This window comes from Hyposmocoma kahamanoa, unplaced genomic scaffold (genome assembly GCF_003589595.1).
Source record: "Hyposmocoma kahamanoa isolate Upper Pololo Valley unplaced genomic scaffold, ASM358959v1 92, whole genome shotgun sequence".
In the NCBI taxonomy this organism is placed as follows: Eukaryota; Metazoa; Arthropoda; class Insecta; order Lepidoptera; family Cosmopterigidae; genus Hyposmocoma; species Hyposmocoma kahamanoa.
The window spans coordinates 6936045-6949059 of NW_020654748.1; the positions used below are offsets into that span (position 1 = coordinate 6936045).

The following is a 13015-nucleotide window of genomic DNA, read 5'->3' on the forward strand; positions in this document are numbered from 1 at the left end:
GACAATGTGCGGTGATAAACATCACCGCAGTTAATTTAATAACAGTTGCCGTAAAACCGTCGTTTGTCAATAAAAACGGGTAAACGACAAACCTAACGTGAAGGATATTGATACCATTTGTTGTAACGGCCTATCTGCCACATTGATGGAAAAATACATGCGTTAAAAAAAAAAATTTAGGCATCGGTTCGTTACATGCCGCAGATATTAAACGCTACGATCTTCACAAGATCGTAAATTATAACATAATCATAGCAAGTGATAAATCGAATGTCAATTTATAATAATAAACTAACACCTGCTCCATTAAGGTAGCTACAATTACTCTACGGGAAAGAACATAATTGCCCCCAAAAGTAATTAATGGTCTACTTACGCAAGTTGATTAATTAATCACTGAGCGTTTACCTCCTGCAACTGAAGGAAAACACTATCACTCCGACAATAGACATGTAAGTACGTCAAAGAAGTTTAAGATTTGTGTTTTTTTAAGAAATGTAAGAATGTTAGAGATGGAAGCTAATTTGATTTGGTAGTGGTATTGAAAATTACTGGAAATAAGAGCGTGTCTATCTAAACACGATTAATCACATAAGCGTGACAGCAATGATGAATTAGTGCATAGCATCTGTTCATAATTTGTTTTCTCTCGAAGTCGACACTACCTAGTAGAATAGCAAATTTGTGTCGTTAAAATGAGTCGTTACACTTTTCGAATCTGATTTGTTAAACTCAATTTACGTATTTGATGTTGGGCACATCATCATAAAATACTCCTTTAGTAAATTTATGTGATTAAATTCAACAACTTCAAAGATTTCGCTTAACCCATTGTATTCCCCAATTATATTACAAATTATGCTACAGCAGCAATTTCCTCATAAACAACATTATTAATATTGAATCACACTTAAACTTCGTCTGCGTTGTAACACAGATGTTTTTATTTTAAATACATTTTATTTTAAATGTTTAAATATTATTCATTCCAATTTGAGAAAATTGTTCCTGTTCTGTAAAATTATTCAATCAAATAGAGCGAGCCATTCAGCACCTGGTCGTTTAGACCTAAAATGGGCACGTTCTGATTAATGTGTATTTCGATGGATAAAATTTGATAGATGTGATGCGAAACAGGTCTCTGAGTGTATCGGCATTTAGATATAATGGTATACGCCTAATTATTTTTTTTTTAATATTGTAACTCCATGATGTAATAAAGTACGATCGACGTCAGATTTCAAAGATTTCACAATCTATTTAAAATTATTTAAAAAACGCAATCCACTGTCACGATCCGCATTAAGAAAGCAATTTTCAGGAAGAATGGCTTCGTTTGGATACTTTCATGCATATGTAATAGACTTCCAATGAAATGTAAGTATACTGCGGCAAGTTAAGTTCGCCATTCATTTGAATTAACGCAGATTGCTTCTTTGGTGACAACAAACACCATCCATGTAATGAGATGTCCATATCGGATTGATCTTGATAAGCTGTTACGTTTTAGACTCAACTGAAGGCCTTTGATAAGCGGGTTGTCTGGAACGATGTAAAAGTAATTCCGCTTGTCTTTTCCATTATTTTTTGTTCTTTTTCGTTTCCATGACTGTATTCTTTTGTTTTCTGTGCACATTGTTACACGTTTCATTTGCTTAATTTATTTCCCTCTATAGGAATTTATTTGCCTTACACTTGTTGATAATTTTTTATAAAAGCGGGAGTCATTGCTTGTAAAATTGTTTGTAGTGATCGATACTGATTCATCCATCAGTTCTAGTGACACAATATACAACGCTACCGTTTAGAGATCCGATCTGTCCTCACTACGAAAATAAACATTGAAACGAGCACTTAAATATTTGTTTGTTGTCCAAATAGTCGAGCGGGTGGACTATTTAAATTTAGAAATTATTGTGAACTTTAGCAGGAAAGATTGGGAAGGCTTTGGGTATAGTTGTTTTTTTTTGAATGATTGTTCGAGCGGTTCCGATGGTGATGAAGGATTGAGGAGATGTGTTGATCTAGTCAAGGTAAGGTATAGGTTTGTTTACCTTAGGGTGAGTAGCGAGATGGGGTAGAGGCGGACGCGGGCGCGGAGAGGCCGCGGGGCGCGTGTGTCCGCGCTTGCCAACCGACTGTAACTGCCGGCGCGGTTGCCGCACCACACCGTCCGGCTGCGCTTATCGGCCGCCGCTCCACTATGCACCCGCCATGCGATAACGATTTTAAATCCCTTAATTCGATCATTAAACGAGATCTGCATCGAATGAGATACAATCATCGCTTGATTAGATTTGCCGCTAGTCAACCGCAACTTGGGTACAATGCAATCTCAGACAATAATAGTCTTTCGGACACGACAAGCACATTACTGAGACAGCGCAGCTACTGCATATTGATCGTTACAAGACAAAAGTACATACTTTCGTGTGAAACATTTTTTAATAAACTGATTAAAGATCTTTTCAACTTTCATTATAAGTACACCGAATAACAAAAATAGAATAAAATGGGAATTTTTTCCTCAAAGTAACAAACATTATTTATGTTCTTGATGGTGATTATTACTCACTAATGCGTACCACAGGTTTCTTACCACGGTATGTCTTTATTTTACCCGTGTTTCGTAACGGTTACACGCTTCATATTATGAAATGACTGCTGGAAAAATAATGAAAAGTCATGCCATGGTAAACAACGTGTAACTAGTGACAATCATACAAGTTAGTGCTTTATTAGGAGAGCTCAGGGGCCGTAAACGTTTGAAAATAGATCAAAAGGTTTTTAAATAAGTATGCACATTTTTCTTTTCACCTTGAAGCTTAGAGTGATGTTTTCTTGAACGTAATTTTTTTACCTTTAGACTGAAATTTGAGTAACTTACGTTAGAATTTGTCATTATTTCACTCGCAGAAAAACCTACACATAATAATAAATATCACAGCTATATGAGAACTCGCCAGAATGGGAAATTCTTTTTTGTTGTCGGAAAGTAATAAATCCCAGAAACATGCTCATTCCGTGCTGGTTGGTATATACAAGGAGTTTTTACCTTTGGTTATCACTTTTTGAGCCACACTATATTCTTACGTCATCATAAATTGTGGGTGAAGTAACTTTGACACATAAATATAAAAAAGGATCTATGTATATTTCTTATTTTTTTCCATCCTTTAAGGTATATTTAGTGTTCGATTCGAAAAAAGTTGAAATATAACACAATTCTTTTTTTTAAACAATTGCAAATTTTTTATCTTATTTTTTAAGGATCTTTCATCCGATGAATTATATAGATATACAGTGTTTTTTTAATGGGACATCATGGAAAAATCCGAAATCATAGAAGATACAATGAAACTGTCTTAGGAACCATTAAATTTTTTCCTGTGGAAACAATTTTAGCACAGTCAATTTTTGGTCAAGCATGCGTTGTCCATAAAAATTAATAAAATTTATCAAATTTTTTTTTGTTTCGTTCGTTTTTCCTGTAAGGATCATTTCATTTTATGGGATGAACGAAATCCGGACAGCAAAAGTTGGTCAAATTTACTAAAAATATTTTAATCGTGGTTGTCTGGCACATTATTATTACACCTCATATTGGCTAAGCAATATAAGGTGTAGTACGACGTAGAGAAAGAAACTTCGAGATAAGAGTACTAAGTAACTTATAGTTCCCCGATAATCTTATTTAAGAGCTATAATGAACCAGCGGCATTTAGGAAGCTGTAAACATGAAGCTCGCCGTGACCTTTACAGCTTTCAAACATTCACGTAACAAAATGACGACAATTATGAAGTAACGTGAAGGTTAATTTATTAATAACTACACGTGGAAATTTGTTCTGAGATTTGTGTCTGCCCATTTTAGGGTATTGGGTTCCGTTGAGATATCTTTACATTATCTGAAGAATGAGAATAATAATAATTTTAAAAGTCTTAATTATAGTGTAACTTCTAGGTACAGCTCTCCTCTCATAATGAAAGGGCTTGGGCTGCAAGAGCCCCCCCAGGCCCATTGAGGATTGGAAACGTCACTTCATTAATACTTCGCAGATGTGTGCAGTTTTCTACACCGTGTTCTCCTTCGCCGAAAATCTCATGGTAAATTTCAAATTGAACACATAAATTCCGAAAAACACAAAGGCGCTAGACGGATCTGAACCCACCCTCCCTCTGCTTGGGAAGCGGTAGGTCAAACCTAACCTAGCCTAAACCATGGCTTAATAAGACTGGGAAATATAAATTTGGTATATTTTGTCATAAGTTAATGCCAGTATGTCAGAATATGATTTTTACTATTTTTGAACGCGTTGCCAATAATGACACTAATCTGTACGTTAAGTATTTACATACACACCTACTCATCTCCCACCGGTGTAGGCAGATACCATGGACCTCCACCTGCTACATTCTTGACAAACCGTCTCCGCCTCCTCCAGATCCTTCAGTCTCTTCGGACATGCCAGTTTATTCTTGGTTCTTTTAAGCCAGCCTTTTATAAGGACATAATGCCCAATCTGATCGAGATATGTACGCAGGTCTACCTCTCCCACGCCTCCGTCTATATTCGCTCTATAGCTGATTGTGTGCCGTCAATCTATCAACATTCATTCTTTCTTCATGATCAAACCATCGAAGCATCCCCCTCTCTATCCTGGTCACTACGTCATCTTTTTTACTACACTGTTCAGCATTCAATTGTTAAGACTAAATACCGTCAAGCATTTAAATGTTACAATATGACAAGCATTTAATGTTAAAACATACAGACAAATTTACAGACCTAATATTTTCTTTACTGTAGGAAAAATTCTCTAGGGATGAGGAAAGCAGTTAGCGTTTGTTTATCGCTTTTCGGGGAGCTTTGCCCAGTTAGGGTCTTACAAATAGTCCCAAGTAAATAATGTGTACATTACATATTTACCGAGATAAAGCTAACGATGGTCCTGAAGTTCGACCTTTATGTTGTAGAATTACGGACAAATTTTGGAATTAGGAACTAGTGATTGGAATCTAATTCATCTTCAAAGATTGTTTGTTTAATACACCTTATTTTAAAGTGGAAAAACCGTAACTTACACACACAATAAGTACAAAGGTAAACTGTGATGTTATGAATAATGAGGAAGGAAGTTTTTTATTACATTTTATTTTAAAAGGAAAAGACTCATGATAATAGAAACATAAAAACACACACTTATACAAACAATTCTTTATGTGTCTAATTTGGCCGATGATGCAAGAAAAATGAAGTTCATTTGTATAAATTGAAATTCGATAGCGAAACAAAAGATAAGTATAAAGAAAAAAAGGTAAGATATGCCTTTTACATTTTCTAGACGTACAAGTCAAAGTACTCGGATAACTGAAAAAGAATATCAATATCAACGATTATTTTATTTTCCAAATTGTCTGAAAGCTGATTTCATTTGCTTCAGTCATTTGTCACTAAATTATTTTTAGTTGATATGCATAAATATAAAATATTCCACTCCATTTCTCATAATAACCATACGGCATAATTTAAGAGCGATGCCACGCGATGCGTTGCGTCGGCGTTACGACGCCTAAGCCGCCCATGACGCTGCGTCGTACTACGCGTAAATTAAGAATTATCAGCCACATGATACAGTGTGCGGCGACGGAACACTTGCCCTTATAACAAGGGGCCAAGAGACGAAGCAGGTATGGTTCTTGCGATGCGTAAGCAAGCGATGCTCGTGTGACACTCGGTACGTTGAAACCAAAGCGTTGCGACACAACGTGCCGGCAGGCCCATGTGGCATCGCTCTACATACAGGAATGTACAGGTTAATAAAAATATGTAAAAGATGAGCAATATCTGTAGGCGTCACTGAATAAGTACGGACTCATATGAGTGGGTTTACAACGCCTGGACAAGGAAAATGCTCATCTATTAAATCTGATCTGTGTAAAAATATTCACTTATCCAAATATAAACACAGAAACTCAGTTTTATAACCTTTAAGGTATTCAACAACATCGTACACAACATACTCTGTAATATTTATGAAAAACAAATGGAATGTTTTTGGGGAAGTTAAATATTAAAAACATTAGGGCCTTATTACGTTTTATCTTTCATTGCCAGCGTCCATAGATTAGAGATCGCGCTGGCAGATATAATGCGCAAAAATTCTGTTCCAAGTTTTTCAATGGCATAGAGTTAAAAAAATACATAGGTATTCCTCATTTCGTTGGTGTACTTTACTGTTAAACAATGTAGCTAGGCTTATTTAAAAAGAACCTTAGCTATAGTAGCAGTAGAGCTCCTTGTAAAAGAGTTCGTCCAGGGAAGTACCGCCATCTTACCTATTGTTGCCGCTAAGCAGTAATGTGAGCATTACTGCGTTCCGGTTTTGAAGAATAAGGGAGTCGGTGAAATTACATGGATTTTGGCACATAGGACTTGTCAACTTATGTCTCAGGGTGACGGGTGCAGTGGCAACGCCCCTCAGATCTTTGTAATTTAAAGCTCTGAGTGGCACTGCAACTGCTATGGACAGGCGTGTCGTTTACCAGCAGGCGCACGGTTTGTTGGTCCCGTCACTTGGTATCATAAAGAAAAACCGTAGTTTACAAACCTTTCCTGATGTATACAACTTTATCTAAGATGTTAGAATTCAATCAACCCAAATTCAATTCTACTTACATAAGCAAATATCCTCGCGGATATAACGTTTACATTTATTACTGGTACAAAAAAAACTGCTCAAAATCAATAAGGCACAACAATAAAACATTAACGGGCTGACGGTCGAGGAAGATCTTACATTCAGCTGTTTATATTAAATGTGGTGAACGACTTAAAGAGTTTTGTTTAGAAAACAAAGCCTCGGCCTAAACCGTGGTATCTTCTTATCAAAATATAAAACGTAAGGCTAATCGGAAATGAAACATTTTTTCGGATCTAAACAACGTATATTTGTTTCTTTTTCAAACGATCCAACAAACCGACTTTACGTGTCAGGAAACGTTGGCTTGTTTGAAAAAATACACGAATTAGATCCGAAAGAATAGTTTTATTTCCTATAAGTTTCAATTGAGAATACCTAAAAAGCATTCGATATAACATAATATATTTCGCAATATGTATTCAAATACCGCATGATGATACCCTAGAACCTCTTTGATAGTACGACCAGAAAATTAATAACTTCAGGTGTTACTTTTTTTATAATGCTCAGTAATGGGACGAACCAGTCGTGTACCTGGTGGTAAGTGACATCCCTGTCCCTAACAATTGCAATGCCACTCAGAACTTCAAATCACAATGATCTGAAGGGTACTGCAACTGCCCCCGACACCTTAAGACATAAGTTGAGAAGTTCCATGTGCCCGTAAATTCACCAGTACCCTTACCCTAAAAACCGGAACGGCAGAAATAGGTACTTCCCTAGGCAAATTCTTTCACAAGGAGCTCCACTGCTACGCGTAAAAAACCGGTGATAGGTAATGGTTGGACTTTTTTCTTTTTTTTACCGCCTCTCTCAGGTTGCACATCTGAGTATCCGGAATTTTTGTACAAAATTTCATTTCAATTTTACCTTGAGCTTTTCGGGGAAATACATCGTGAAGAAGCCTACACACATTTTAAAGCAATTTAGTTGATATCTGTGAAGATCCCAAATAGCATTGTGTACACTAATAAACAAACTATAGCCCAAGTATCCACCAGGCCTCATTGTAAGAGGACGCCGGTGCCCAGCAGTTTTTTTATAATAATAACGCACACACTCCACATAGCCCCGCACTAGGGAAACCCTGTGTCGCGGGTGCCATGGACACACACATAGACAACCACAAATTACACCCAAACTAACGAGAGAAATAATTGTAGGCCATACAACTATTTCTCTCGGCCCGGGAATCGAACCTGGGACCTCTGCGTGGCAGTCCGGCATGGTAACCATTCGGCCACGGAGGCAGTTAAGTGGGACTACATATAGGCAAACTTTAAAAAATATAGTGAAACAAAAACTTTTTATACAACTTTTAGTAGGCTTACTATATAGCTTCTGCGTACTTTGTTGACAAAAATCCCTGGTAGTGACCATATTATTCTCGATGTTTGAAATAAATATGAATGTTTATTCACAAAGAGCAATCCTTAGCGTTTTTTGCTCACTCTTCTCAAGGGAATGTGTCTTAAGAATAAGTGAATGAATGATTGAATTTACGTGTAATTTGTTTACCTATGAAATAAAGATATTTTCTTTTGACATTTTTATTTTTATTATAGGTCTTACTTTACGGATATTCATGTTAATACGAACACAATATTTTACAGTTAAATTGGCTTTAAATAATAATAATTTGTTTCAACCGAGTGCGGCAAACAAAACGGTTTTTAATAATATTCATACTTTTTTGTTCACCATTGCTAGGTTTGGCTACAAGAGATCTCTTCTAGAGATAAGCTCACCTCTGTATATTATGTCCTTTGTAACTAGTGTTTTTATTGTCTTTTTTTGTGCAAAGAAATAATTATCTATTTCATTTACAGCATATTTTGTCGTCTGGAAAGGTTGAATTTCAAACTAGGCTAACCCTGTACTTTAGGTCACCAGACCTATAGATGACTAATACGACTACTGTATCATTCATAACAATAATAATAAAGCACACAGTCATAGCCCCGCACTAGGGAAACCCTGGGTCGCGGGTGCCACAAATACACACATAAACAACAACAAATTACATTCAAACTCGAGAGAAATAGATGTAGGCCATACAAATATTTCTCTCGGTCCGGGAATCGAAAAATCGAAAATCTAAAGGTTACTAACTAAAGTAATTTGGCTGCTAAAGACTAAATAACGCTGAGTACTAAAACAAAACTACTTTATCTCATTTGTGTTATATGCAAGTAATCAAAAAGTATGAAGTGTGGACGTAGTAGCGTACAAAAGTTAGTAATGCAATCATAGGGTAATAATATTTAGGTTAGTTTTCTCTACCTAATTTTCGTGCCAATTTTTTTTATAATCTATAGGTTTTTGATGAAACCAAGAGACGTGACGAACAAATCTTGCGCCTGGTGTTAGAGACACGCCAGTCCACAGCAGTTGCAATACCACTCCGAGCTTTAAATCGCAAAGATCTGAGGGACACCGCTACTGCGCCCGTCACCTGAGACATAAGTAGACAAGTCCGATGTGCATGTAATTTCATCAGCACCCTTATCCGGAACGCGGTATTACTTATATTACTGCTTGGCGGCAAAAATAGTTATGGTGGCAGACTGACAGTACTTCCCTGGACGAACTCTTTCACAAGGAGCTCTACTGCGACTACTACAATATTATCATGAAATATCATTTAGTATTCGAATGCAGTAACCTGAAATATCATTAAGTAATAAAAATTGCCACCAAAATCAGATAGAAAGAAACTAACCTGAAAATTACCTAATAGTTTCTTACTCATACAAAGAAGAACGTTGGTCGGTAAACACGCGTCGTCATAGTCATAGTAACAACTATCTACAAAATTTACCTATTCATTAAGCTTTGTTTAAATAAGCTTTTTTCGTAATAAAAATCATAATGACGCCATATTTGTTTTTACATTTATTTCATTTTGAATAGTAATGAAAATGTATGGTTTTTACCATCAAGTAAATTGTGATAAAAGTAAAGTAGGTTTTAGGCTGATTTACATTCTCAAATCATACATTTTTTTATAATTAAAGTAACGGAACGTAAATACGTACGCGCACGGTTCCGTATTGTGTATGCGTAGTGAAAATGGCGACGCCAGAAATTGACAAATAAATTTTATAAACAAAACACCTTTAAATATAAACCTGTAGTTCCCAGGTCGTGGAAGCTTGCAAACGTGCAACTTGTACCGAAAAAGGGAAGCAGAGCTGCCTCTATTCTCTGTCAACTATAGACCTATCTCTGTCACTTCCATACTCTACAAGACTACGGAACGTGTACTCAACAACCGTCTCCAGTCGTACCTTGAAGACAACGACCTCCTCAGCGATCGCCATACGGATTCCGACGAGGGTGATCAACTGGGGATCTTCTTGTATGCCTATCACATATGGAACGAAGCTATAGTAAAGCAAGGTGAAGCACTTGCAGTGTCTTTGGATATCTCTAAAGCCTTTGACAGGGTCTGGCACGAAAGCCTTTTAAGCAAGCTTCCAAGTTATGGGCTACCCACTGACCTTTGCAATTCAATCTCGGATTTCTTGAGCGAACGTTCGATTCGAGTGGTCTTAGAAGGTTACTCTTCCGAACATATGGCGATAGATTCCTCAGAGTTCCGTACTGTCTGCAACTCTCTTTCTGCTGCATATCAATGATTTGTTAATTCCAGGTACTTTTGCGTATGCTGATGACAACACAGTTGTAGATAGGTACTGGACCAATGCTAGGGTCAGTGGAGAGGAAATCCAGTCTTGTCGCGAGTCCATGGTTAGCCGTTTCGATTTGACACTCAAGGCAGTCTCCGATTGGGGCGATGCCAATCTTGTCAAATTTAACGCTACCTAAACGCAAGGATGTCTATTCTCCACAAAACGGAGTCCCTCACTCCGACTTTCCGTGATATATCCATACCGATAGTCGACTGTCTCCAACTACTTGGAATGGACCTGTCGTCCAATTTGTACTTCAGCAGATACATTAAATCCATGGCCAAATATGCAGCAAGGAAGCTTGGGATCCTTTCCAGGGTGAGGCGTTACTTCACACCGGGATAGTTGCTTCAGCTGTACCACGCATAAGTTCGGTTGTACATGGAGTATTGCTGCCACCTTTAGGATGGCTCTGCTACGTACTGGGCACATTGGATTCAACTGACAACCGTGCTAAGAAGCTTATAGGTGACTCGTAATTAGTGCAAGCGAAGCAGCAGAGCCTTGAATACCGCCGTAAAGTTACCAGCTTATCGGTTTTTACAGGATATGTCACGGAGAGTGTGCGATGGAATTACACGATTTAATTCCGCTTTCCCCTTTCCAGACAGGGACTAGGCGTAGGCTTGGGTTCCACCTCTATGTTATGGATATTCCAAAGATTCGCACGAAGCGTTACGCTTCCACACTTATATGGCGAACGGCTATGGAGTGGAATTCCCTGCCTGCAGACTTGTTCCCTGAATGTTATATGTTTGGGGAGCATTTTAAAGTACAGAGTCCGCTCGGAGAGGTGTCGGAAATGGTCTCAGATGAGGAACGTCATTCTGATAGGCAGGTTAGTTTCTCTTTCAAAGAGGTGGACCGCATTACTAAAACCATGACGAGAGGAAAGTCACCGGGACATGATGGTCTAAGTATTGAGCATTTTCTACACGCTGGAGCGCACCTGCCCCGTGTGCCTAAGATGCTCTTTAACCTGTGTATTAGTCATTGCTACCTTCCTAACAACCTTATGAAAACAATTGTTGTGCCCATTGTAAAAAATAAAACGGGGGATGTCTCCGATAAATCCAATTACAGACCGTTATCGTTGGCAACTGTAGTGGCTAAAGTGTTGGATGAACTGCTGGGCGGGGTGTTAAAGAAGCACATTATAATCCAGGAGGAGTTTGGCTTTAAACCTAATTTGTCTACAGAAAGTGCTATTTTTGCTTGAAAGATACCATCCAGTACTACACTGAAAGGCAAACGCCTGTTTTTGCCGGTTTTTTGGATTTATCGAAGGCTTTCCAATTGGTCTCGTACAATATCCTTTGCAGCAAAATGCAAAAGAGCACAAGTACGCCGGGGGAGGCGATCGACTTGCTCCATTTTCAAGTGAGAAGGGCAGGTGCGCTCTCGGACATATACAAATTGGAGTGTGGGGTGAGACAGGGAGGACTTAGCTCGCCTAGGTTATTCAATTTGTACATGTACGAGCTGATCGTGGGACTCAGCAGAACGGGTATTGGATGCTCAATCGGTGGCACTACAGTCAATAATATAAGTTACGCGGATGATATGGTGCTGCTGTGCCCTTCGATCAGTGCGCTCGCTAGGCTGTAAAAAAATTGTGAGGATTATGCGTGTCACATGGCTTAAGGTACAATACTAATAAAAGTGAGTTGTTAGTATTTAAGGCTGGTAACAAAGCCCTCCTATTAATCCCAACTGTGCAACTGTGTGGAACTCATCTCAAACGAGTGACACGATTTAAGTACCTTGGTCACTGGGTCACCGAGAACCTCTGTGATGGTGTAGATATAGAGAGAGAGCGCAGGACATTGGCTGTACGGTGTAATATCTTGTCCCGCAGGTTTGCGCGCTGCAAAAAAAACTGCCTCCGTGGCCGAATGGTTACCACGACGGACTGCCACGCAGAGGTCCCAGGTTCGATTCCCGGGTCGGGAGAAATATTTGTATGGCCTACATTTATTTCTCTCGTGAGTTTGGGTGTAATTTGTGGTTTTCTATGTATGTGTCCATGGCACCCGCGATACAGGGTTTTCCCTAGTGCGGGGCTATGTTCAGTGTGTGCGTTATTATTAAAAAAAAAGTTATTATTATTATTATTATTGATGGGGAGGTTGTTGGAACTGCCACGATTTAGTAGCACATCAGGCATGTTCGCGGAGGCGCATATTGACAGTTTTAGTGCGATAATACGCAAGAGAACTGCCTCACTGATGCGTCGCGTGCGTGACTGTTCCAACAGCCCCATATGGTTGATTTGGGAGTACCCTGCTTGCGACACGTGGAAGCACTGGAACCAAGTTCGTATGGGTTCCAGAGGCCCGATTTATAATATAATGTAACTTTTTCAGTTTAATTCAATTTATAGTTTGATTTTCGGAGGTGATTCAATTGTATGTTATAATAATTTTCATTACTAACATAGTATATAAGTGTAGATATTTGTAAGTAACATCTATGGACATGGTCTGAAATAATTTGAATTTAAATTATAACTTGAGCCTTTTCAAGGCGAAAGTGAATAGGCATTATTTAGGTGTGCATGCTCCATCGTCGACCTCATCGTCACTTTCCATCAGGTGAGATAATAATAATAATAAT

At 38.2% G+C, this 13015-nt stretch overlaps 3 protein-coding genes across 3 annotated transcripts in view; 1 reads left to right on the plus strand and 2 right to left on the minus strand.

The window, feature by feature from the left end:
- Positions 1 to 2141, minus strand: part of LOC113236574 — a 42543-nt gene extending 40402 nt beyond the window's left edge. Inside the window, exon 1 of the mRNA XM_026472712.1 lies at positions 2055 to 2141. The gene's annotated coding sequence lies outside the window, so the exon portion shown is untranslated. The remainder of the gene's footprint in view (positions 1 to 2054) is intronic.
- Positions 1 to 13015, minus strand: part of LOC113236573 (cAMP-specific 3',5'-cyclic phosphodiesterase) — a 572464-nt gene that overhangs the window by 283101 nt on the left and 276348 nt on the right. The gene's annotated exons all lie outside the window — the stretch shown is intronic.
- On the plus strand, positions 11202 to 11618 carry LOC113236665. The gene has a single exon (XM_026472825.1). The coding sequence runs from the start codon at positions 11202 to 11204 to the stop codon at positions 11616 to 11618; it is 417 nt and encodes a 138-aa protein (XP_026328610.1).

What these genes read in the sequence shown, in the direction of transcription:
- LOC113236665 (XM_026472825.1), top strand. Translation starts at nt 11,202, where the DNA reads ATGGTCTCAGATGAGGAACGTCATTCTGATAGGCAGGTTAGTTTCTCT.